This window comes from Mirounga angustirostris, unplaced genomic scaffold (assembly GCF_029215605.1).
Source record: "Mirounga angustirostris isolate CCGP_5_RB_7025 unplaced genomic scaffold, mMirAng1.0.hap1 SCAF_16, whole genome shotgun sequence".
Taxonomy (NCBI): Eukaryota; Metazoa; Chordata; class Mammalia; order Carnivora; family Phocidae; genus Mirounga; species Mirounga angustirostris.
Window position 1 is genome coordinate 8380928 of NW_026991724.1, and position 27336 is coordinate 8408263.

The window sequence follows — 27336 nt, forward strand, 5'->3', positions numbered from 1 at the left end:
AACAAAAAACAAAACAAAACAGCAGAAGTATTCAGAAATCTTGTTTTTATTTTGTATAACTTGACCTCCCATGTTGCCCATAATCATCCAGAGAAATAAAACTCGAGCATGATTTCCCGATGCCCTGTGTCAATGTGGGTGCCTTAGCACGGCTATTTAACTCAAACATAAAATTAAATATGTCATAATCGTGTTTCCCTTGCAGAGCCCATCAAAATATTTTAACAGAAATGGTGAATCAGGTGCTGTCATGCAAAGGACATGTGAAAACACAGACTGTAAGTTCCGGATTCTTGGTGCCTCTGTTGAGAGAGCCCAAGTGAGAACAGTGGCTGGTCTTGACTGTCTTCATTTCAGGCCCCTCGGGGGTTCTAAATACTCAGTTTTTAAAGTACATCCTCCACCCCCCACGGCAGCAAGGAACAGAATGCTGTCCTGTATGCAGATCTGGAGCGGACCCATCCATCACAAGTTCCATGAGTATGTCTTAAGCGAATTACATCAACGTATTTGTTGGCACTGAGAAAAAAAAGGGGGGGGGGAATAATTTCACTTAAAGTGTTTATTATGCGGACTTACCTAATTGCTTGTTGTTGTTTGCTTATTTAGGTCATGCTCCCACACAACTTCCATCCGTACCCCCTTTCCATACAAGGTCTGCCTACTGTTTTTCTTCCGGTGGGCTCTGGTCGACTACTGAGCTGATTTAATCAATTAATTATAGCAGAGCAGGTGCAGGGTAACTAGCCTGATGATGCCATATGAAGTCATATTTTCAGTGAGCCCTAGGATACTATTGAAGGGGCAACTTAAAGAAATGACGCATTTAGGGGGGAAAAGGGAAGAAAAGAGTTTTGGTAAAAGTATGGCGCTCATTATTTAACACAAAGTGATGCTCCCGTAAAGAGCATCTGTGCTAAAAGCACACATTCAGTCACCTGCCAGAAGGTCAGACTTACTGCTGCCGTTCACAGACGCCAATGTCGAGACCCTCTTCACCTGCCCATTGCTGAGTCTTCTGTTTCCTCCAACTAAAAATCGCTGTAAAGTTGTTGTTCAGTGTCTGCATTTTGGGATTTTCCTGGCACCTAATGAAATTATTGGCAATAAATGAGCTAAGCAGAAGGGTTGGTTTTGATTTTATTATTATTATTATTATTTTTTGGTCTTTTTGCAACATTTGGAACATGCTGGGGCAGGCGTCAGCCAGTGGGGAAGATTCAGTGTGCCTCTGTTTCCAGCATCCACGGGAAATATTACAAAGCCGTTAGCACTGATAGAATTAACACTAAGTAGGGGGAGGGGAGGAGCAGTTCCAGGTGTTGGGCAGGAAACTCAAACCAGCTGTGGGCATCACAGGTACTGTCAAGGGAGAGGACTCAGACACAGGAGCAGTGACCTCAGATGTAAGGCCCTGGAAGATATTAACACCTAATTAACAATCTAGGGGCACACATCCTACAACATAAACCCTGCCTGCCTGAGGTGAGAATGACAAGAAAGAAAGAGAAGACACTAGTTGGGTTTTGTTTTCACCTTTTCCCTCAGCAAGCTTTGTCTAATGACCTGTTATTCACATGCAGCCAGGGAGGATTTCTTTGTTCATTCCTGTCCACTGAAAAGCCCAGTAAGTTCATTAGCCAGCAGGTAGCCAGCGGAGGTGAGAATGGAATTGATTTACCCTGAGGTCACACCTCCTTTACATTGGGTTTTACAAAGTTTCTTTTTTTCTCCCCTGGCTCCTTCTGCCGCAGAGTTGCGTCCTGGGTTTACAGTTATTTTAAAGGGCTTCGGAACGAGGGGTGACTCCCCCCTCTCCCCAACAACAAAGTTAATCCAAATGTAGACCTTTGGTTGCCAATGGTAGTTAATTACAGGGCTTGAATCTGTACCGCGATGGTGTGCCTCGGGCGGGTTCATATTTTAAAATGAAGTTCATTCCTCATGTACGTGAAAAGAGGGGAAAGCTGGTGGGGGGGGGTCTCTTCCTGGGCTGCAAATTTTGAATTAGGGAATAGAATTTCCTGTTTACGTTTTAAAAATCTCTCTTCCTTATCTTCCTGCCCTCTCTCTCACTTCATAACGGAGCCCTTAGAACACTTTCGAGACATCTTAAGGTGCACACGATACGTTTCAGTGTTTGGAATCATGCATGGCATTTTAGAAGGCCACGTGAGTCTGCTGAAAAGGATGTGTAGCATCTCCCTGCGCTCGGCAGTAGCCAAGAGAAGTCAGAAATCCCTTCACCCACGTTGACCTTTTGGGCACAAGCTAAGAACTGTTTTCTCGTACTTCGCTCCAGGGAGTAGCCCATACACACACTTCCGTTCTGATGCCCAAAGACTGTTTTACTTATTTGTTATTGGGCTTTCCCAGACTTTTGTTTTGTTTTGTTTTCTCTTCTCTTTTTCTCCTTGGGAAGCCCAGACGCGGTTTCTCCCCATTGCAAAGCGCGCGGGCCCGCACCGGCTTGCCTGGCACGTGCGGGGGTCCGCGCCTGGGCGCTCCCTCCCCGCCCAGGGGGAGCCTCTGCGACGAGGACGGCATTTCCCGCCAGCCTCGGAGCAGCGTCGCTGCGCGGGGCTGACGGCTCGCAGCGGCGCTCCTGCCCAGCGGCCTTCCCAGAGCCCCGCTGCCGCGCGGGCCCGTTGGCCTCGCCTGCTTGCGCTTCGCACGTGCCCCTCGTTCTCCTGACCAGGGGAGCCCGCCAATCCGGTCGCGCGCTCTTCCGCACGCACGTGCCCGCCCCAGCTTCGTGGTCGCGGAGAAGGTCGTGAGCGACGCGCGCTGCCTTGTGTCGGGAGCCCGGTTATTCGGAAGTGACCTCCGTTTGATCTGAACTTTGGTTACTCGGTAGCACCCTGACGGGAGGCACAAAGGTCACTGTCACGAAGTAGCACATGGCAGGGGCTATACACCCTCCCTACAGACTGGCGGTCAGATGGGACGCCCGGCCCCCAAACTGAGCTGGGGGGAGCGGAGTCGACAGTGTGGGCCTCGACTCCAGAAGAAAAGCCCGGGGTTTACCTTGTTTGCTGACGGAGAGCGGGAGGTTTCCCTCGTCCAGCCAGAGCTCGGAGCTCTCACAGCAGCCTGGGGAAAGCCGTCCTGTCCCGGAGAGGAAGAACAAAGTAAGGAATGGCTTATTTTAAGTATTTTCCTCCTATTGTGTGTGAGCCGGCTGATACTAGTATGGAGAAGCTTTCGGTCCTGTTGCTGGAAAACTTTTATTATTTTTTTTATGGCATTGGTGGGAATGGGGGCCCGGGCATGGGGGGTGGGGGGCAGTGCGGTTCGTGCAAGGCGTTTCTGTCTGTCTCGACTCATCATTTTACAGTGTCGTTCAGATTCGCCATTCTCGGCACCATCATTTCCTTCCACAATAAAAAAGGCACCTTCCCGTGTTTGCCACGGTTAACACGGATCAGATTTTTACTTTAGGGAAAATGAGATCCGGGTGTGTGATTTCATTGTGAATTCGTCAGGAGTTATTTGCAGAGCTACTGAGGATGCTGTTGTTCTGAGAATGCAATTTTTACTGTTTCTTTAAAATTTAATTGGGATCAGGTCACTGTGTGGTTTCATCTCAAGGCTTTCTTTTTTCTTTTTCTTTCTTTTTTTTTTTTTTTGCTATTGCAGGCTGCAGTAAAGTGATTTGTAATTTATATTTCAAACTTTGGTATCGTTAAACTAAACTGTAAAGACTGGCTTTGGGGTTTTGCTCATAAAATAAATATATATTTTTTAAGATTTTATTTATTTATTTGCGAGAGAGAGAATGAGAGACAGCATGAGAGGGAGGAGGGTCAGAGGGAGAAGCAGACTCCCTGCCGAGCAGGGAGCCCGATGCGGGACTCGATCCCGGGACTCCAGGATCATGACCTGAGCCGAAGGCAGTCGCCCAACCAACTGAGCCACCCAGGCGCCCCAATATTTGAAAAAATATAGCAGTGAGGCTTACATAGTAGAGGCAATGTAAGTACATGTATATCTGTGTATATGAATATATACGTATGTATTTTTGTTCCTGGAGACTCTTAACCCTAGCCCTGAAAAGGCATTTTACAAAATTGTGACTTTCTGTAAACATCCAGGTATGAGCATACTCTGGTAAGAATGTAAGCACATTTTCTTTAATGAACTTCTAATTTGTTTTTTAAAACTCCAGTCATAATTCACATTAACTTATTCTTTCAGTTATTTTATTTTTGCACTGAACAGTCCGCGTATCCATGCTAGAATTCTCTGTAAGCTATAGTGCTCCTTAGCTAGGAACACTTTTTTGTTTTTTTCTTTCCTCCTAACAAGGAAGCTCATTTAGAAAGAAATGTTTATGTGAAGTGCTTGTCAGTTGGCATTTTTACTGGTTTGCTAACCCAAAGGTAAAATATAAAGCCATGTCTTTTCCTCGCTGGCTTGTTGTTACTAGAAGGGTCCCTCCCTTGTTAGCTTGATAAATAATTTTACTAGGGGGACTCTGCTGTATTTTTATGCTTGCTGTCTATTTTCTGCTTGCTGCAAATAAATTTCTGTACTCAGAGGGCACTAAAACTCCAAACACATGGTATTTTCCCATTTTGCTGCTGGTCGCCTGAAATATTTATTCCATCTCGTGTTTTTAATTAATTTTTTAAAGGAAAAAATAAGTTGTGGTTAATATCAGACAAAAATTTGTCATATATTTCTCAGCACCGTTGGGTTTGAGCGGGGAAGGATGGCTTTTTGAAAGGATTCGTGTCTCACATTTGTCCAGTTGAAGACAAGAGTTATTTATTGGGGGAGTCCTGAAGTTTTCTCGTTATAGATTTCCTTGTCTGTCTTTCCAACTTTAAGTATTAAGCTGTTAATATGAGAAATGAATAGGGCTATAGAATTCTATCTAGAAACAAGGCACTCCACAATAAAATCTTTACCTTTGAAAAACGATTCATTGTGTGAAAGTAGAGATAAAATTGATCATAGGTATCAATATGGATATCGGCATCCACCTGAGTCCCAGACATTTAGACCTGGGATTCATTACGACTGAGTTGAGGTTGGTGTGGATCACTGGGGGAAAATGGGTGGTACATACTTAAAGATAAATACCCTATAGCATTCCAATAAAGTAAAATAAAATGAAATAATTAATATATCCTGTAATTGCAAACAATGAACATAGCACATACCAGGTGTACAATGAAATGTTTCCTGAAGGCATGACATGCACATTGGTAAAACAAGTGATCATTTTAAGTGAATGCCAGATTATTACATGCATTGAAATACGATTTCTTTCAAAGCAGATATGCTGCTTGGTATGTGTGACTTGTTATTTGCTCATTAGCAGGGTTTTATGTTGTGAAATTGGAAAACATTTTTAGGAAGGTACCAGAGACATAAATTTGAAACCAGATTGCCAGCGCATGTCACCAACATCTCCAGTATTGGGGACACTGAGTCAGAGGTTATCTGGAGTCAGTTTCTGCAGAGATCACCAAAACGAAGAGGAAAATGTAGAAGAAGGGCCCACATACGAGTTCTCAACGATGCACAAAGGTCCAAAGGTCAAGATTTTGAACACTTATTTTCTTGGGTTTTGAACGATAAGATTTAGTCAAAATATTTTCACTATAGATATATGTGTTGCTTATTATAACATGTATGTATCTTATTAAACATGTATATGGGTTTTATTTTCATATCCCACTTATCAGGGATTTCAGAGATTAGCTAGACTTTAAGATGATGGCTTGTTTTTCCCTCTACCTCTGCAGTTTATAGAGACTATTGAGAATCAGACTTTTCTTATATTTCAGGGAGAGGTGAGACTCAGCATTTCCTCTGGTCACTGTAGGGGTATACCAGTTTGTCAGGAGTTAGAGAAAACTTCCATGGGGTTGCAGACCATGATGTTCCACCCAGCCTTCCTCTTTGGAGGTCATCCAAAGCCTCACCGGCTTTGATGACCACAGCTGCCATTGATTGTCTCCTGGGAGCCAGGACCTACGCCATCTTTGATCGTTACAACAACTAGAGGGGCAGATATTTTAATCCCCTTTATACAGATGAGGAAACTCGGGCACAAAGCTATTAAAATATAATTTGAGTCGACACTGCAGTCATGCGGATATTTATTTCTAGATAGATGCCATGCTACCCCTGCCCGGGCCAGCTTATTCCCTCCTTCCCAGTTAAAAAGCCTAGCGATTAACCTTAGCACATGTAGCATGACCTCAGTAGCCTTTTCCTCTTTGGTCCTCTTTTTCTGAGTTGGGTTGAGTGAAACCTAGAAAAAAAAAAAAATTATAATCTGATTAGTATCTAGAAGACTGGGACTGGTCCTTCTCATGATCTTGACCCCGAGGACCCCCTCCAGCTCTAAAGTCAAACGATTCTGTGGTTTGATTTCAGTAGCTAACAGAGCAGCCTTTTCCTCCTCAAAGATAAAGATTGTCATTTCAAGAGCATTTAAAAAATAATAGATGGTACATTTCCTTAATACCCTGTAATGTGTAAAGTGTCAGGTGTGCAATTGACACTGAGGAAATTGCAGGATAGTGAAGATAAATCAGCATTAAATCACTCCATTGAAAGCCTCGTTTAATAAAAAGTTGTCAGCAAAATCTGTAGTAACATGAGGAAGAATACACAGTTTCTGCATCTGTAAAATAGGATTGTAAGATAGCATTGTGCAAAGGATTAAATACAATGATGTATGTAGAGCACCTGGCGCAGAGGAAACCCCCCACCACACTCGGCCTTGCTCAGTATTATATGGAATAAAACTTTGACCTTGACACTTGGCAAACCGTGGTTTGTTTTAACATAACTTTGCTATTACGATATCACACTTACTCCCCTCTGCTAAGTGTGGTCAAGTTGGAAAATGGAGAAAAACCTAGAACAGTAGTTTATGACCATTACCTGCTTTATCTGTTCTCCCCTGAAAAAAATGCCATCACCCCTTAAATTTTTTTTTTTTAAAGATGTGCTTGGGGGAGTTCTGTGGTCAAATAATTCAGGGAATTTATGGATTAGGCAAAATCAAACATTTATTTCTGCTATCATCCATCTTAGAGCCTTATATGCTCACATTATTGTGACCCTCTATGGGGAAGGAACGGCACAGCTAAACACACTGTATCCTCCAAACTTACTTGAACATGGAACCTGTTCCCTAATGAACCATCTTATGGAACTAACATCACAGGACAGTTTTGAAAAATGGTGATTGAAATACTAAATTTTATTTAGGACTCGAGGATCCCTTTACTCATTCCCCCCTATGAAAGTCGTGTTCTGAAAGATGCGTTTGTAATTCTGTGTATTTGTTTTATTAATCAGAGCCCTCTCTAACAGCTACAGGGCATCTGATCAGCCGGAGAAGAAGCATGATTCCATTGATGTCTGTGCAGTCGAAAGAAAACCTTATCACGGGGGTTTACCCCGTAGGTCTTTACAGTAACAGGAGTGACTCTTGGGTGCTCTCACTGCCTTCATGAGCTCCCTGTGGGGTTTCCGGGCCCGGGTTTGGGATCCTCTGCTCTGATTAAAAAACCCAAGATCACTGTCAAATCCAGACTTTGACTGGGTTTGTGATTGGATGAGCCTTCCAAGGAAATCAGAGGTCCTGTAAGGAATATGTTAATGTCCTAGAATCTTGGACAGGGACTCTTTGGACATAAAAACTCTGCCTTCAAGTTTCTGTTCTTATAAGGATAACGGTGTCCATTAAGGGCACATATATACAAGCTAGGGACTGGAGGGCAGTTCGGGATGGAGGTTCATTCCTCCTGTGCCTTCTACCTCCCTTCTCTCTTTTTGTACACCTGCTTCATTCTTCCTACAGAAAGCAGGCAGGCTTTCTCTCCAGAGAACATGTGATTCCCCCTGTCACCTCTGGGTTCCACCCCTAAACTTGGCTTTGAGTTTCTAACAGGGGTGGGTCGGAGACTCTTACAACGCAGTTCTAGGAAAAGAGAGCTGATTGGCTCACCTTGGTCAGGTTGATTGATTGCTCATCCAATCAGCAGTGGCTGGTGGGGGGGGGCTCGTCTGCGCCTTCTGAGTAAGATTTCCCCAAGAATGGGGTGCGTGCAGCAGGGCTCCGAAGATGGGCACCTCGCAACACGGGGGAGGAAACTTTTACCCCAGACTTTTGTACACCCCTTTTGGGGATAGACGTGAGTAGAATTAGGCCATGAACAGATCTCTGAACCCATTGCCAAGGTTGTTAACCTTGGATGCGCCTGTGGGAGCTTTTAAAACCATCGAGGCCCTGCCCCAGACCATTCACTCTGGAACCTCTAGGGGTTCAGGCATCAGTATTTAAGTAACAATTCCCAGTGATTCTCAGGCACAGCCAGGATTTAGAACTCCTAATAGAAGACTTCAGGGACGCAGAAAGTGAAGAACTAACTGGTGACTTTCCCATATTTTATCGTTCTGTCTCACAGACTCAGCGTTTTTCAGGCCTGGGTTAAACTTAAAAGGGATGAACAATCGCTTTGTGCTTTTCCTGCTTCATCTGTTCTTCCCAGTCCTTCATTAATATCAAGTCTATGTAACGAAGGGCGTAAGGAAGTCAGATAAGGCACCTAGGGAAAGCAAATTGCAGGTGGGGTCCAGAAGCCTCCTTCTTACACCTAACTTAGCCACTAAGCAGCCACACGATCCGGGCCTGCATATTGCCCTGATTACCCTGTGGAGTCTCATTCTTCTCTTTTGGGAAATGGGTCAAATAAGCCAAAATCAGAGACCATCTATGAGTCTACACAGTCAGCTAAGTGACGATGTCATCACAGATCCAGCACATACAATGAGGGGTTGGTACTGAGGATTTTGAGCTAGCAGAATGGGTAGTTTTAAATGTGTGATGGTATTCAGAGGGGGAAAAAAATCTGCATATAAAAGAGAATAATGTATTTAGTCATTGAGTTACAAGGATAGATGTATTCCAAATGATTTGCACAAACTTTTACAAATGCCAAGGATATGCTGTATTATTTGTTGTCATTACCACCAGGCACTTACTTAGCTAGTGTAATTGGGCTTATAGTAGAAACAGGACCGGAGAAAATGGTGCTGGCTGGGTTTAACCAAGATGTTTGATCACATGCGGTCAGACCCATTGATCCTCCACTAAAGCGTAGCATTAAACCACACAAAAATGGCCCGCTCTGAAGGCACTCTTCACTCTACTTTGTGAGACAGTTACCTTTTAAATTTCTCATCTCCTCTTGGATTCTAAGCTCTGTGAGCATGGAGTCTGAGCCTCATTTATTTTTGTGCCCAGCCCAGCCCTGCGTCGGTGAACAGCACACAGCATCTGTGCCTCGGGTCCTTTCCGGAAAGTGGCAGAACACACTCAAATAAACAGGAGCACAGACGAGCAAGCAAACAAATGAGTAATAAGAGCCTCATAAACGTTTCTTAAGCGACAAAGATGCCATCTTCGCAATCTGTCAAAAATTCTTAGAGGTTGTTCTCTTAATCCTCTCCCTGCTTTTCAAAAGACCCATATCCTGACATTTCCTTGACACTTTTGTGGGCTAAGTTTCTTTTCCTGGACAGCTTGTTAAATATAGTCTGCACCAGCCAGACCTATTTCTTAATGTCCTTTTTTGGAGAGCTATTGGAAAATAAACCCCTTTTCCCTGGCTGGTTTGGCATCTGAGTTATTAGGCTTTATTTTAGGATTTAACTCAATGAACACTTCCTGTGCACTATCTATATACAAGAGTATGGAGTCCGTGCTGGAGGATTGAGAAACCAATAGGACACAGTTCTTGCTCTCAAGATTCATTATTGATGCATCAGACAATTAAAATAAATAAATACTTGTCCTGCTTGATAAATGCTTTCCAGAAGACGTGGGGTTCGTGAGTGAGCAGGAAGAGGGTTGTCATTTTCTGAACACCCATGCAGAAGCAAAAGGAAACGATGATGTTTTTAACTTGACATGGGGAAGGTCTTCCTTAGCCTGACCTAAAACCCACATGCTGTACAGCAAAGGGTTGATAAATTTGACTACATAAGCATTTAAACCCTACACATAGCAAAAACACCATTAACAAAATCAAAAGACAAGCAGCAAAGTGGGAAAAACTACAACCCACCAGATAGTCAAAGACCTAATTTCTTTGGTGTGAAGAGCTCTTATAAATCCACCAGAAAGAAGACCAACAACCTGACAGAAAACTGGGCAAATAAGAATGGACAGCTTTTAGAAGTAAACACAAATGACCAATAATCTTAGGGAACAGTGTCCACCCCCACTCCTAACAAAATCGTAGCAGCGAGAATATCGCATTTCGGCTGAAGTGAGGGGTGATGGGCAGCCTCACCCACTCTTGTGAGCCTGTGAACTAGACAGCCTTTTAGCTGGCTTTTATAATATCTTGTAGCACAGAATATTCACAGGCAAAATGCCAGTTTCTACACATTTCCTGTTTGGGGATCTTAATTCACTACAGCAGTGTTGCTATTGCTGGAAAAAACCGTGTGTTTATGGGTGTGAGCTGGGGAGGAAGGATTGCCCCAGACAGGGACCAGTGGGTAAACTGGGGTCCGATGGAGAAGAAACTGGAAGGCCAAGCCAAAGAGGGCATGCAAACAGAAGTAGAAAACACAGGGGAATGAATTGGGGTGGTGGGTGCCCTGGCCGTTTGCACGTTTCCCTTCCCCGAAGCCACTCAGTCCAGCCTTCATTTCCACCAGCCTGAACCCATCCAGGTATAGCCCCTCCCCCTTGGTCAATCTGCATGTGCTCCCCACTCCCTACCGGATAAAAGGCTCATTTGTGTTAATTGAATTAAGGCCGGTATTGTTCACTGAGCTGTAGCAGAGTCCCTCTGTGCTGGCCCTTTTCCGTATCATCTGCATTGTCACAGCCAAAGGTGTTGTGGGGGGGGAGGGAGGGGCATTTTTCAAAGAACTACATGGGGATTTGGTCACATGTCTGCCATTAACATCAATCGCCAGCGCAGGGCAGAAATTCCTGGCATGTTCCTACACACACCTCTTTGAAAAATCGTCCCCTCTGGTGTTGCTACCAGGCTCCCCTCCACTGATACAGGATTTGGGGGCTTTGAAGTCGGTTGTGGAAATTTCACTGCCTTCTTTGACTCCAGCAAATTGCTCCAAAATGCTACAAATGTAAAAAAGACTAAGGGAGCTTTAGCAGCAGCTTAGAGGTGGAATCCCCTTAAGCCATTGACAGAAAAACGCGTTTCTTCTTTCGGTTTTTAATTTGTGAGTTATATGTTAAAATACAGCAGTGTAGTTCCAGGCTTCTCTCAGGAAGTCGGGTTTGGGGCGGTGAGGAAAGGGGTAGGTGGTAGCTCTAGTTCTTTGAACTGGTTGCATTTAGGGGCTTGCCTTGACTCGGAGTCAAAGCTGCCTGCGGAGAAATGGTGTAAGACAGATTGTGCCCAATGGGCTTGAAAAGCATTTGCAACACGGGGTCGGGCGTTACCAAGGTGAACCTGGATTTGACTGGGTGTTGGGGCATGTTGGATGCCAAGCCCAGAAATCCTGCAGACTCACGCTGCGTGAGTGCTGGAATGGGTAGGACGGGGAGATTCAAACCCACTGCTTCGTTCCGGGGCCAGGGTTACTGATGTGTTCACAATCTTGCCTTAGGAGTGCCCCGTTTTGGGGGGAGATCATTGGGCTTGGGTGCATTTTCTGAAAATCTCCCTGTAGTTATTTTATTCCCACAGTGCGTTCGCCCTGTAACAGGTGCGTCAGGGAAGGACCGCTCGAGGCTCTCCAGGCTTCTGTGCCCCCTCCGCAAATACAAGGATTTGGCAGGAATCACAGGTTTTCAAACTCGTTTTGTTTCAACAGGGGAACTGTTTGTAACATGAAGGTTTATGTGGGGTCACTGTATAAAAAGGAAGCCACAGAGGGTGGAGTTGGCCCTCCAAATTGTTGCCTTTTGTCCCCCACCCCCCAGATTCCAGGATCTCTGCAGCCTTCTTTGAATATCTTTTAGAAATCATTCTCAAGGGAGTGAGAGCTCAGACAGTCTTTGATGTAGCAAAGGCCCACTTTCCCTCACTACAAACACGGAGCGATCCCTCACCGTGCAGCAGGATGCACCCGCATCAGTGTCAGGCCTTTCCAGCTTTGTGACTTTGGGGAAGGCACTTCCCTTCTATAGACGGGATGACGGAACCAGCCTCGTGGAATTCTCAGTACAGGTGAAATCAATAAGCTGAGGCAGCTGACATGAGCAGTCACAACCGTGTCTTTTTTGGCTCGAAAATGTTGATCTTTTTTTTTCTCAGGATTCAAGGGAATCCCAGTTTAGTTGGCACAATGGATGGTTCCCTTCTGTATATCTGCCTCTTCCCTGTTTCTCTGCCCGTCACTTGTCACTGAGAAATGCGGTCTTTCCCCGGAAACCCCACTAGACTGTGATCCAGGATCCGTACCTTTCACGCCTTGTGCTCAGCACTTAGCACAGGGCCCGTCACTGAACAGATTCCCAGGAGATGTTTGCTGGGTGGTCGACTGGCGGCGTGCTGGAGCCCACTTCTGTGGGCAGGCAAGGGCCCGTTGGGTGCATCTCTTCCCAATTCCGTATTTAGGCCCTGGGAGCATGAAATCGGCCATGAATATTTGCAGCATGGAATGCAAATGCAGCTCAGAGCCCCTTTCCCTGCTCCCCTCCACCAGAGAGCTGGCTGTTAAACATCTAGCAGCACGCCACTCTTTGAGCTGCCCAGATTTAAAAAAAAAAAAAGAAATTGAGCAGAGCAGAAGCACCTGTATCAGAAACATCATCTCCAGTGTGGCTACTTTGACAGTGAGCACAAGGGAATCTGTGAAGGGAAGAGTGTTGTAGGCTGGAGGCATCAGAGAAGGATCTTGGGCGACAGAGAGGATGTGGGTGTCTAGGAAGAAGTGATAGGATGTCCAGGCTCTGAGGACAGGATGGGAAAGGACGCGAGCGGGTGAATAAGGGAATGTTTCTCGCCTTGCCCAGGACAATGATGGGAGGCGATGGCGGGACGGGGGGGATTCGATTAGGCGGACCTAGAAGGATGTTTAGGTATTGCTAAAGAGAAACTTGAATTTCACCGCCGCCGGCAGCAATCGCTGTACCTTGTAGATACATCCGCTTTAATGCAAAGCGCTCACCTGCCAAATGTACTGGCCTCCTTGAGCTGATGCACAGTCCCACTAAACAGCTTCCAGAAAGTTTAGAAATTTGGGTAAATCGATGGGAGAGGAATCCAAAAAAGGAACAACGTGAGGAGCCGGGCTGTGTGAGGCTGTGGTTTGAGGCTGAGAGCAGAGGGAACCGCTATACTGTCCTCGCTATTCCTGTCCAAGATTCGGGCTGACGGGTCATGGGACCAACCTCATTGGTTTTTAATTTTAGCGCGTTGGACGTTGACCAGTGCCTCCCTGAGAACCTGGGTCAGCTCCCTCGAGGTCGGTGGTTCTCAATGTCAGCTAGCCCTGAGAATCACCTGGCAAGCTTTCAAAATCCCAGTGCCTCAGCCCCAGCCCAGCTCAATGAAATCAGAATCCCAAGGTGGGATCAGTATTTTTCTTGGAAGGGCCCCAGGTGACTGTAGTGTGCAGCCAAGGCTGAGAGACACTGCTGTAAGGCATTGACTTTCGACTTGGGTGAGCGTCCGGCCCCTCGAAGGACACCTTGCACCTCTGATTGCTAGCCCCCATCCCTGGAATTTCAGATTTCAGCAATCTGGGCATGGCCCAGAATTTCTATTTCTAACCTGTTCTCAGGTTCTGGAATGGGGCACATTTAAAAACTACTGCTTCCAGGTATCGGAAGCAGCATTTGGAAAACTATCCAGTGGAGGAGGCGGGTAGGCTGGGGTCCCCGGCCCAGCTCTGCAGTTCTCATCTGCATGACCCCACGCATGTGTTGGAAGCATGCGTCTGAACCCGGGATGATATTGCTCCCCACGGGACAGGCTGCAACATCTGGAAACCATTTGGGGTGTCATGACTCAGGGACTGGGTGCTCCTGGCCTCTAGTGGGAGGAGAGCAGGGATGCCCTCAGTGTGTAGGACAGACCACGCTGGGATGGAGAAACCCTGCTTTAAAGCTTCGGAGCTTTTTTTGACTTCATACATGAAGTGGGAATAGTCGTACTTGTTTTTCTAGATTGCTGCTAAGAATAAATGACATCCTACAGATAAAGCACTGTAGGCAGGAAGCGCTCAGTAAAGGGGAGTACAATCCACCCTTGAACTACAGGGGTTTGAACTGCGCAGATCCACTACCTGCAGGATTATCTCAATAAATATATGGACTGCACCGCCAATGTATTTTCTCTTCCTGATGATTTTAATAACATTTCCCTTTCTCCAGCTTACTTTATTGTAAAAATACAAGATGTAATACAAATATCATACAAAATACATATGAACTGACCGTGTTATCAGTAAGACTCCTGATCAACCCAGTAGGCTCATAGTAGGTAAGCTTTTGGGGGGTGAGAAGCTATGTGTGGATTTTTGATGGCACCGGGGTGGGAACCCTTAATCCCTGTGTTGTTGACAGTCAAATTTTGTAGTTCTTACCCAGCTGGACCACTCAGTGATGTAAACTTGTTGGAGGGACTTGACCTCCATGGACCTGTCTTCTCATCTGTAAAATGGGCACAGGAATAGGACCAAACCCTGAAGGATAGTTGCAAAGATTAAAGAAGGTAATCTATGTGAAGTCCTCAGAAGCACTCAACAAACATCCATGATTATGGTTTCCCATGATATCTTTGCACAGACCTTGATTGTCTCCCTTGAAGAGTCTAAGATGCTGCCTTACGGCTTCTCACTTAGCAGGCCTGTGATATAGGTGGAAGATTGGCTAATTTCTGGTTTTCAGGTTGCAAGGGCTCAGGAAGAGCAGCAGGGATAGGGCATCCTCTTAGCATTCTAGGCCAGACCCGAGACTCCAGAGCCGGATGCTGCTTCCAGAGCGCCCAGCTGCATGCGGCTGCTCAGGTTTGCTTACCTGTTCCCAGCTTCAGTACAGGTCTGTTTTGGTGAGAGTTTGGTGATGTGAAATTTTTAGAAGACAAAACATCCCCGGGACCCATATTCCATAGGTAGATAGACCTCAAGGCACCAAGTGACAGAGGGTGCATCCCCACCCAACCCTCCCCACTTTCCAGAAGGAGCAGGAATTTGAACCCAAGTCTCTTTGACTCCAGTGCCTGCACCAGCCTGTGGCTCATGATGTGAGTTATAACAGGAAGAATACCTCAGGGGTGCCCAGGGGCCATCCAGAGACACCCCAGTCCAACCAAACCTCCTGTATAGAGAGTTTCTGCTCCGATCTGAACCACAGCCTCAGAGGTAAACGTCCTTTCTCTAATCTGCACACAAAATGGATTTTAGCAAGTGGATTTTACTGAGGAACAGACTTCTACTTCCCCCACCCCCAGCACTCGAAAACATATTGTCTTCTTTACTGTAGTTCATTTTGCTTTCCGAGGTGATTAATGAATTAAAGATGCAGTGTATTTATTTTTTTGCCTGATTACCATTCTGTAATAAATCTAAGCTCTGGAGTCTGTCGATACAGGAAGGCCAAACTGCCTCTTCGGAAAATAAAGGTTTGTACATTAAGCTTAACTTCCAGCTCTCTGAAGCAGGAGGAAATTCACCTTTAGAGCCTTATAAAAATAAGAGGGAAGCTCAAAGAGACACTGGCTGGTCCCTAGAAGGTTCCATTTCTATGCATGAAAAGGCACTTTGCACACATCTCCCTAGACATGGGAAGTACCTCTTGACCCGTAGAGGGAATTTTTTTATTGGGAATTCCGAATGTCAGGCTATTTATGGAGGTGATGGTTGGGAGGCGGGTGGCAGCCATGAAGACCTTGTCCCAGCACAGTGAGCTCTTACCATCGGTTTGAAAATGGTGCTCTCTATGGGGCGCCTGGGTGGCTCAGTTGGTTGAGCCACTGCCTTCGGCTCAGGTCATGATCCTGGAGCCCTGGGATCGAGTCCCGCATCAGGCTCCCTGCTCGGCAGGGAGTCTGCTTCTCCCTCTGACCCTCCTCCCTCTCATGCTCTCTCTCTCTCATTCTCTCTCTCTCAAATAAATAAATAAAATCTTTTTTTTTAAAAAAAGAAACCTTTAAAAAAAAAATGGTGCTCTCTGCAAGCTGCACTCATCTCTGGCTGAATGGCTATGAGAACACTTGAGCATGATCTTGTTGGTTCCCAAGGAGAGCTCCCAGAAGGCAAGGGACCGGCTTGCCCAGGAGACCAGGGTAGCATGGCGCCCAGGACCACTGCTCCCGGACTCAGCGTGTCCAGCTCTGCCCCACTAGTGGGGTGACCCCAGGGCTGTGGGACGTGGGCTTGCCCCCAGAACAGGTGTAGGGGGTGGGGCAGCGCTTTGCCTTCCGAAGGTCTTACCTCATAGAACCCTCATCCAGTTTGACCTGTACAAGGACAGGAAGCACATAAAAAAGAGACAAATAGGGGTTTCTGGGTGGCTCAGTGGGTTAAGCGTCTGCCTTCAGCTCAGGTCATGATCCCAGGGTCCTGGGATCGAGCCCCACATTGCGGTCTCTGCTCAGCGGGGGGTCTGCTTCTCCCTCTCCTTCAGCCTGCCACTCCCCCTGCTTGTTCTCTCTCTGTCAAATAAATAAATAAATAAATCTTTTTTTAAATAAATATATCTTTTTTTTTTAAAGATTTTATTTATTTATCTGAGACAGAGAGAATGAGAGAGACAGCACATGAGAGGGGGGAGGGTCAGAGGGAGATGTGGGACTCGATCCAGGGACTCCAGGATCATGACCTGAGCCGAAGGCAGTCGCCCAACCAACTGAGCCACCCAGGCGCCCTAAATAAATAAATCTTAAAAAAAAACAAAACCAAAACTAGGTTGGTAGTATCACTGGCAACTTCCTTTCCTTTTTTATATTTTAAAAAGAAAAAGCAAAAAGCAAAACAAATAAAAAAATTTACTTAGCCTGTGGCTTAAATAGGTCCATTTCTCACTGCCACTGATTAGTCAGAATATATAAAATATATGTGTTTATTTTACATACATATAATTCATATGAACTTGGTAATAAAATATCAGATTGAATGAGTCCATTTCAAGGAGTCTATAAAATCTCCTAAAAATATATTCAAGAGTCTGTCCAAGTGCATTTTCCTGGAAAGAGGGTCCCTACATTCATCAGAGCCTCAAAGGATCCAGTAGCCAAAGACAGTTTGGGAATCAAACCACAGGTTCCAAAGACCTTTTCTGTCCATGTGAGGTTGCCAGCCTGGCGCTGGTGAGGACGAGGCAGGCACTGGAGGTTTCTCGGTGCCCTTCAGACCTCTGCAGGACTAAAGGGATGCAGGCAAGCTAGACTAGCTCAGGGCTGCCACTGGCTAGCGGAGCACTGCAGGCCACTCTCTGACCTCAGTTCCCCCCTCTGGAAAATGGGGACTTTCAGAAAGTTAGGTGGCCAGGACGCAGTGTGAGCTGGGTGCCAGGCCGAGATCAGCCCTGCGCACATGGTTGGTTGGCAAGAGGCTTGCATAGTCTCTCTCCCCGCCCTGGGAAGAGCCAGCAGCCCCGTCCTCAGCTGAGCTTCCCTTTGTGGAGTGGACAGCAGGGAGAGTTAGACACTGGGCAGTGGAATGCCCGACCCCCGACCTGTACCCCCTTTCCTGACTGGCCCATGCCCCTGCAAGCCTCCCCAGTTCCTTTAGGATGCTGACAAGTTGAAGTCCCTCTCTGCAGGGGAGTTACGAGACTCAGATAGATGAGCCAGTGCTCCCCCAACCCTGCCTTGGGGTCCCACGGTGACACCACTGAGCTTATGCACCTATGGGCAAATTCCTCCCTTTTCCTCCTCCCCCAAATTCCTCCTTCCTCCCCTCTGCAAGCAGAAAATGGACGGGGTAGGTAACAGATACAAGAAAGAAGTGTCTCAGCAAGGCAGGCATGCTTCTTAGGGCCAAGAAATACTCTTTCACCTTCTTCCCAACAAATCAAAAAATTGCCAAGATGGGGAGAGAGAGGCTGCCCCTGAGGACTTGGCATGTAATTGTGCAGTGAAAGTCGCTGGGTGGGAAGACCCCCGAGACTTGAGGGGGTGGCAGGGACAGTGAGGGAGGGAATCTCTTGAAAGCAGGGTTTGCACAACTTGAGATGCATCCCACCTGGAAGGTTCTCCCTTTTTGCCTTTGTTCCACGTAGAATTGTGAACTAGGCTAAGAAGCTTCCAACCTAAACTAATAGTTTGGGCCTGCCTTTCCCAGCATCCCAAAATGATGCCGGTGACTCTACTGGGAGGAGTCTGGGTGACATTTATGAAAGTGAGAACCTTTATAAGGGTCAAGAGGTTTCCTCCTTCCAGACCAGAATTCCAGATAGGACACCCCCTCCATGAGAATCAGGTATGACACCGCCCTGAGTTCACCCAAGCAGTCAGACTCATTTTATGTGTGTGTGTGTGTTCATTTTTGCTAGCTATGTATTTATTAAAACATCTAGAACATTGCTGTCCAGTAGCAATATAAACATGAGCCACATTTAAAATTTTCAATTTTCTAGCAGACACATTTAAAAAAGTAAAAAGAAACAGGTGAAATCCATTTTAATATTTAAAATCAATACATCAAAATATTACAACCACGTATGATCAGTATAAAAGTATATTTGTGAGATATTTTCCAATCATTTCCTTTTTGTGGCAGGTCCCTGAAATTGGCTGTGTGTCTCACATCAGATGCTAAATGATCAATGGTTACTGTGAACCAGTCAGGCTAAAAAAAAAAAAAAAAAAAAAGATGTGCTTCCCAGAAAAAAAATTTTTTTACACTGCTTCTGTTTCCAGATTTAAAGGCAAAACAGTTAGAATCAAATACAATTAAAAACTGTGTTCCTCAGCCGCACTTCAAGTGCTCGGTAGCCATGTGAAGCCAGGGGCTACATCCTTGGACTGTAGAGTGAGCTCCAGAGTTGAGGCGTTATCCAAAGTATCTGAAAATCCCGAAGTACCAGGTTGAGTTTTAGCATTGTCTGGTGTCAGGCACCTGTTTGCCTTATGGACACTGCCTTCAGCCTGTATGTTGGATCCACCAGAGGGTAGGTGTCTTTCTGTGTAGTAGAAACACCTCGCTCGGTACCTACACGTAATACGGACTTGATGTTTGCTGAATGCAAGGATGAACAGAAGGGACGAATTAAGGACTTCCTGCCATGTAGATCGATGTGAATTTAAAATAGGAACCTGAAGGAGTTTTTGGTTTTTGTGTGGGTGTTAGGAGGGGATTACAGAAGGCAGGAGAGGCTGCATTGCCTGGACCAGGGGAGGGCCTGGATCCAGAGGGGCAGGTATGGAGGTCTCATAGCCAGAGCCACAACCTGGGTGGAATTATGTTTCTTTCTCCTCTTCTACTTGTTGTTCTGCTAAGGGGTTGAGTCCTGGGTTAGCGTTCTAGATGGCTACTTCCCGGTGAGTGTGGGGCCTCCTCCAAAACAGGGAGGCCTAAGAATAAGGGTTGAAGAGAGCATGAAACTCTCCCAGGCCTGAATATATATAATGTATGCCCAGGCTTAGAATACTCTATAGTGGTAGTTGGCATCCAGGGCATAGATAACAGAAGAATGTTACATGTTTTAGTTAGACAGTAGACCCTTAAGCTTATAAAATGGATTTTTTTTTCAAGGGCTAAGAAGTGTGCCTCCGACTTCTAGGTCCTGGAACATGGTGAGAAAGTCCTCTTACTCATTCCTTCCTCTTTCCGTTAATTTAGTCATCCACCCAACATCACTTATTAAGAAACTATTGCTCGAGGCAGTGGGATGCTGGAAATATAGATGGGAGCACAACGAACCTAGTCCCTGCCCATCAGCAGCTTCACAATCAGTTGGCAAAGCTGGACTTGAAATAAAGATCCATTACAATTGTGCTAAGTGCCATAAAGGCTGAGACCAGAGTCCTGCGGCCAAATCCAGTCTGGGTGTTAGGGGATGGGATATTTACATTGAGTATTTAAGGATGAGAAGGATCATGTCTTGAGAAGTTAGGGAAAGGTGGTTGGAAAGGGGGAGTGTGTTCTGCAAGTAGAACAAGGAATGTGTTGGAAGGCTGGGCAGGAAGGAGCTGAGAGCTGGCTGCTGGATGCAAAGGGCTCATGTCAAGGCCAGAGACACTGTGGTGTCCATTCTGGGCTCCTTTGTACCTAGCTTGGCACCCAGCACCCCACAGGTGCTCAACAAATATTTTCTGAATTGGTGAAGGCAAAGAGTTATCCTGGGGATTCCTAACTTTTGGGGGAAACTCTTGTCAAGCACCCAGACACACCTCTTTTGTCAGCCCATTGAATTCCATTCTGAATTGTGAGGATAATTATTCTAACTTCCCTTGGCTTTGGAGAACATGTTCTGTTCTTCTTCTTAAGACCTGTCTCATAATCCCACATTTTTGGAGAAAAACAAGTATAATTCAGATTATTTTTCTCATTCTTAGCTACATAGCATATATATTTTTTGTTTTTAATTTTCAGCACTACATTGGTTCTACTTCATTTGAAATGCCTATATGGGCGATCACATAGGTTTCCTTCCTCTGCCCTTTCAAATCTTTCTGATTTCTCCAATTTAACCAGCTGGGTCTCCAAAGCATTATATGCCTTATGGAATTTCTTCAAAGAATAGTGTTAGTGACAAAGAAATAAGGAGAAACATAAAGTAAAAAAAACGAACAGAACCCAAACAACAATATAGCACGAGAAATTTCAAGAACCCATGTTCTGCTTTGCTACATCTGCCCATCAATATCCAAACCATTTACTGGTGTAAGGAGAGGAAGGGGCGGGGGGGAGGGGGGGAAGGGAGTGAAATATAGCACCATCAGCATCTTTCATTTCTGTTGGCTCCTCCAATTTAAAAATGGAATCATGTTTAACATCTTAATTAGGGACAGTAATGTACAACAGTTTTTTTATGAACATCTAGTAATTTACTCTTGAAGTAAATTATAGTCAATTTATCTACAGTGACAAGTCAATAAAACAGTGCAAGGCTCAAACTTTTCAATCACCTAATATTTGTTTCCTCTTTTTACTACTGAATGGTGGTCAGGGCAACAGGTAAGGAGAGTGAACAGTTCAGGGTCAGTGCTGTGGCTTTTGAAATCTGCTACTTGTAGGCCTCCCCCTACGCTTTTTATAAAGATTTTATGTATACATTTGCGAGAGAGAGAGAGAGCGTGAGTGGGGAGGGGCAGAGGGAGACAGAGAAAGAAACTGAAGCAGACTCTGCTCTGAGCACAGAGCTTGAAGCAGGGCTCCTTCCCACAACCCTGAGATTATGACCTGAGCAGAAACCGAGAGTCAGAAGCTCAACGATCTGAGCCACCCAGGTGACCCTACAGCCTTCCTCTTTGAAAGTCCAGGTCCTATGTTTACCAGCTCTGGTGATTTTGGCATTTGCAGAAAGATGCACATTGTTGAAGAGAAAGATGACCGGGCGGCCTTCTGGTTCTTGCTGTGTGGTTGGTCAGGGTGATTCAAGTGGGAAACCCAACTACCGTCACCTTTTAACCGAGGTTCATTCTAAAGAGAGTGTTAAGAGCGTGCACAAACCATCGATAGCTGAAATCAAGGGACCTCCCCAGGCTTTCTTGTTGGTGGTGCAAGCTTGGTTAATAGCTAAGCCCACTCAAACCATGGCCGATGTCCTCAGGCGCAACACTTGTGTTTGATGAGCTGTACTGTGGTTTCAGAAATGGCGATCAGATCAAAGTAAACACACACACACAGAGACCAGGCGAGATTGCCGAGACACACCCTGCCTAGAGGTTTCTGTGGTGTTTTCTGTTGGTTCAGAAGAGAAGTACATGTGTCCAGCCAAGAATAAAAAATTCTGTGAATAATGTACCTGACTTCAGAGAAGGGAAGCATGAAAGTTACCCTGTGATCATGTCTTACAGTTTAATAGCTTCCTAAGGGTAGGGAACCCCCATTAGGAACATGAGAACCAGGCTAAAAATCTTAGAACAAAGGGGAAGATTTTTGTCTTGTTTTGTTTTCCCCAGGAAAACCACTGGACTCAAGAATGGAACCCCAGCTAGATGGCAAGATTTAGGACAGGGAATATCTGTTTGGCTCAATGCTGTATCCTCAGGGCTGAGGACAGTATTCCAAATTTATTGAAATTCCCCCATTCTGGGCTTCTTTAGCGGCCTCAGTTACCACTGTGCTTTGCTGTCTTTGAACAGTGGAGCTGATCCCAAGAAGTTTGATCCAGCAATCCCTTTTCTCCTAAGTGAGAAGACAAATGATAATATAAAATCAGTTCCAATAATACCTTTTCTTTTAGCCCAAAGGAGCAAAGAGCTAAACTATAGTCATTTGAAATGACTAATCCAATTAATGTGATTTGATAGAGAGGAGGATACTCGACTTTAAACCCTGGCATTTCCTTGAGATGGGGGTGCTTGAACCAACTAGTCTGCCTTCCTTCCTTCCTCCTTCTTTCTCTTTTCAGTGTATAGTTTCCACTGTACTCACTCTTTCTTTTTTTTTTTTTTTAAAGATTTTAATTATTTCAGACAGAGCAAGCACAAGCTGGGGAGAGGGGCAGAGAGAGGAGCAGGCTCTCAGCTGAGCAGGGAGCCCGATGCGGGGCTCCATCCTGGGATCATGACCCAAGCCAAAGGCAGACACTTAACCAACCGAGCCACCCAGGCACCCCCATTGTACTCACTTTCAGGATGGTCTAGCTCAAGCATAATGGACATGTTTCCCTTTCACACTTGGATTTCCACTTTTTCTGACAACCATTGTGCTAATAAAATGGCCCCCACAGACCAAAGCAAGCCATGACCTGGTCGATCCCCTGGAAGTATGTTGGCTTCGATGGTCTCCGCAGGCTTGCTGCATGCAGTGTTAGTTTCCAGGGTCAGGCTTCACCGAGGGGGTAAGAGAAGGCAACATGCTTCCCCTGAACAGCCCCCATCATAACATGGACCGTTCATTGTCCTTCCTTGATGCACCCATCAGCTTTGGCTTAAAGGTCACTTCCAGGAGGAAGCTTTCTCTTACGGCCAGATTAGGCTCAGAGTCTCAGATGTATGGCCCCACACCATCTGCATATCTCCTTCATATCCCAGCAGCACAGCTCCCTGGGATAAATCTGTGTGTCTCCTCCCATATCCTTGCCCCTCACAGAGTACTCGGCATACACCAGGCACTTGATACGTATTAGATGAATTCATGAGAAACTACATGTGACCCCTGTCTTTGTCATACTAAGTGGCATTACTGGAGGATGGCCATGTTCAGGTGTAATAGGCCATGCATGTAATGATTCAGAGCTGCCTTCTGTTATGATCCCTCATATTGCACGTGAGGAAACTTGAGTCAAAGAGAATCTGACATGCCCAAGGCCATATAACTAGTAACCAGTGTGGCCAGGTACAAATTGAAGGCTGCAACCGGCACGTGGGACCAAAACGGTCTCAATCCAATTGTGCCCTGCACGGGGGGCTGACTAGCAGTGGATGCTTCTTCTTGCTCACAGGCAGGGATGTTTTCACTGCCCCTCTGTGCCTGGGCGCCTGGAAAATGCTGTGGCAAGATCGTTGGCAAAGAAATTCCAGTTTTTTCCTCTTCCACCCTCAAACTGCTGATATTGGCCATTGTCTAATTTTCTCCTCCCAAAATGGAAACTTTGGGAAATTACCTTGGCAGAAAAGTCTTTCCTAGCTCTTCCGCAGAAGCCCATGCATTGATATAGCTGGCACTTGAGATGGAATTGAATTAAAAGGAAAAACAAAACACATACTCACCAGCTGAAATCTGTCAAATGGGGCGCTGGCCGAAAAGAATTTGTATGTATAGAAAGATGGCAGAGAACCCACAGTGGAAAATCACCACCAGAGCCGACACTTATGGAGCATTTCTTTGTGTTAAGGACTGCTCTAAGCTCTTCGTTTCATATATATTAAGTCCTTACAACAACCCTATAAAGTGGTTGTGATTAATTATCTCCATATTTAAAATGGGTAAATTGAGGCATAGTGAGATTTATCTGACTTGGCCTCGCTCATACAGATTATCTGTGAAGGTGCCCATTGTGCTTGGGATGAAGAAGAGCAGAGATTTTCAAAGTCTACTCAAGTAACTACTGTCTGTTCTCAGTCTTCACATTGGTGGCTTAAAATTATGGTGAGAGTGTTTACACCACTGAAATCAGCAAACACTAGAAATCTGCCCTTCCCCAACCTCTGAGAGCTGGTTGTTTAAACATTGATCAGCACATTGACCTGCTTGGAGGTAAGAAGGGGCCAGGTATTGAAGGACAGTGAATGTATTTCAGAGACCTCAGACTATAATTTGTAGAGTATTGGTTTTTGTCTTGGCTCAGGTTTCTAAAAAAGCAGAGCCTGAGGCAGGCATTAAGTACTGATCTTTCATTGGGAAGTACAGTCCTGGGGCAGCATGGGTAAGGCTCCAGGGAAGTAAAAGAGAAGGGGGGGAAGGAAACAAACAGAAGGTGATGGAGTGGTGAAGAAGAAAGGCCCCAAGGAACCAAAGGAGCATGCAAGATGTGTCCAGTACAGTTTTCAAGCTGTAGGGTACAAGAGTCTCAGTTGTGGGAGCTTGTCCTAAGGACAGTTTTCTGGGACCCATCCTGAGTTCTGAGTCTTCAGAACCGGGGTTGGGCTCAGGAGTTGGCCTTTCTGGGGAGCATCCCAGGAGAATTTGAGGCAAGGGTTAATGGGCCCACCCAGAGGAACGCTGGGGTTCATGAAGGGGGCTTCACTCTTTTGTAAGCATCCTCATCCACCCTTCTTGTCTTCCTGTCTTCCCTTCTGACATCCTTTCTGAAATGCCATTCAGACCTCTGTAACTCTGATCCAGTTCTGACTCTGATCAGCTTTTCCTGCCAGCCCTCAGGTTCCCGTGAGGTGGTCTTTCCCTCTGTCGGGGCACCCATGGTATGGCACACATTCTGCCAACGTCCTCATGGGAGTGTCTGAGAAGACGGGCTCCAGAGACCAGCAGGTGCAGGTGCGGGATACTTTACTTGGTCACTTTACCTCTTTCAGGTCCTCCATCTTTTCATCTGCAAATTGGAGACCCGGGTCCCCACCTGATGGGGTTTGTTGAGAGGGTCACATTGGAGGATCCTTCTGCTGCAACTCACATGGTCCCCGCATGTGGTAACTGAGCAGCACATTACTGTCACATGGGTATCAAGCCGTGGGGAGAGTGCACAACTGATCTTTCCCCCAGAGAGATGGCCATAGAACCGCAGTGCCTTCCAGGGCACCATGCTAGACACTCCGTCCAGAAGGCAGAGAAAAGAGCTCGGGGACTTGGGGCCGTCCCCAGGGCTTCCTTTGAAGCGCCAGAGTCCCCAGGAGCTGGGCCCACTCCGTGGCGCCGGCCCAGGGCTCAGGGTCAAAGGCAGGTGGTGCGGCAGAGACACCATGCTGAGGAGTCTCTCTGACAAAGGTGCTTTCTGAGCACGGTCTGACTCCAAACTGTCTGCCTGGGCCTCCCCCGGGAGAAGCTTCTGGAACTGGGCTGGCTTGCGGCTCCAGCAGCGTCAGGATGGGCTCACACCAGCCTCTGCCCTCGCCGGCATCCCCTGTGGGCCAGGGCCGTGGAGGGACTGGGGTCTGTGGGAGGCCGTTCAGCCGCTGCCCAGCTCAGCAGGCTTCTCTTGCATTGTGGAGCGTTGCAGAGGGCCAAGGCAGCCCCTAGACATGGACGGGCTGTAGGAATGGGTTCTTCCCTCCAAAGAGACCCATATCTGTTGCCAAAGCAGAGATTGAGTGGACGGCTGGCAGTTTCCGAGCACCTACTATGTGCCGGGCATTGGGTTTCCTCACTTCACTTAATCCTCCCCAATTAAGCCAGGTTGGGGATGACCTGGAAGGTGAAAAACCATCGCCCTCCACACACCGAATCTATGGATGAAATGCCATTTCCATGACGGCAGCTTATAGAGGTGCCATTGCCCCCAAACCTAACTGGTGTGGCAGAATGGAATCTGGTAGATCTGGGCTGTCGGGGGTGGGCAGGGGAGTCACAGTCCTGCCCTCTCATCTCACCAGCCAGTGTTCCCCCCCCAGTACCACCTGTACGCTAGCTGTGAACATCGCCACCAGGGAAAGGTGCCCTCATGGAAATCACAGTCCGGGGGCAACAGCTCCAGGACCAGCTGCCTGGCACGGCAGGTGGTGGTTAACCAAGCCAAACGATAAGGGCTTGAGATCCTGTCCTGAGCAGGAAATAGGGAAGAGAGGAAGAAGGGGTCAAAACACTAGAGTATTGAGAAAGTATGACAAAAAAGGTAAGACCTGAAATCGTCTCCAGGGAGGATGGGGAATTCTCCAGGCAGCCAGAGGAGAAGGGGTTTCAGATGAGGAGACAGCAGGTTCAGAGGCTCGGAAGTATGAGGGACCTGGGCAGTGTTCAGAACAGTTGTGTCTCCCTTTGTCCTGATAGCAGGTGCAGCGGAATGGCCTTCTGGACAGATAGGTCTTAGGGCTGGTAGGTCTCAAAGCAAGTAGGCCTCAGATCTTTATGTCAAGCCAAGGAATGTGCATTTTATCCTACAAACGTTTTGAAGATCTGTGTTCCTTAGAATCCCAAAGTATAAAAGAGACAGCAGCAAAGCAGGGTTGAAGCACGTGGTAGAATTGGGTAGCGCCAGGCCCAAGCCTCAGGACGAAGGGTAGGCAGGATTTTTCTGCAAAAGGGCCAGAGAGCAAATAGTTTCAGCAAGTTCTGTCTCAGTTACTCACATCTGCCACTGGATTGAGAGTGCCTGTAGGTATGGAAATGATTGGGTGTGGCATAAATAAACTTTATTTACAGACATTGAATTTGACCCTCATACAGTATTCCCCTGCCATGGTGGAGACAGCCTGGGGAAGCTCCAGAGGCTGTGGTTCTGGAGGTGACCTTCAGCCTGGAGAGGCTATTTCTTGAGCTGTCTCTGGTGCCATGGCGATGGAAGGAGCTTCTCTGGCCTCGGTGGTTCATGCTTCCCCGTGTTGACAGATTGCCTGAGCGCACAAACTCAGCTCATTGCAGGGTGTGCTCTGGAGACAGAACCATTAAGGAGGTTGCTTGGATTCCAGTTGTTTTTAGGGTCCTCCTTGATTTGTGGAATCCTCTGTCTATAAGCTGCCATCATGGAAATGGCATTTCATCTATAGATTCGGTGTGTGGAGGGCGATGTCTTTCACCTTCCAGGTCAGTGAGAATCAGGGCTGCTAAGAGGAGGTGCATGTGTCTTGCTTTTCCCGCTATGGTTTTTGCCATGGCTCTTTTTCAGATGCTGCAAGATGGCCCACATGGGTGTCAGGCTTCAGTCAG

The 27336-nt window shown here is 46.4% G+C and overlaps 1 protein-coding gene across 4 annotated transcripts in view; it reads left to right on the forward strand.

The window, feature by feature from the left end:
* The window catches only part of MAF (MAF bZIP transcription factor), a 339682-nt gene that overhangs the window by 18007 nt on the left and 294339 nt on the right, over window positions 1-27336 (forward strand). For 2 of the 4 annotated variants that reach the window (XM_064580414.1, XM_045890693.3), the window contains one exon: window positions 206-15568. The exons of the other annotated variants lie outside the window; for them this stretch is intronic. In XM_064580414.1, the coding sequence (XP_064436484.1) occupies window positions 206-323 (118 nt within the window). In that variant the 3' untranslated portion in view covers window positions 324-15568. Of the gene's footprint in view, window positions 1-205; window positions 15569-27336 lie in introns of those variants that run through there. 4 annotated transcript variants of the gene reach the window in all.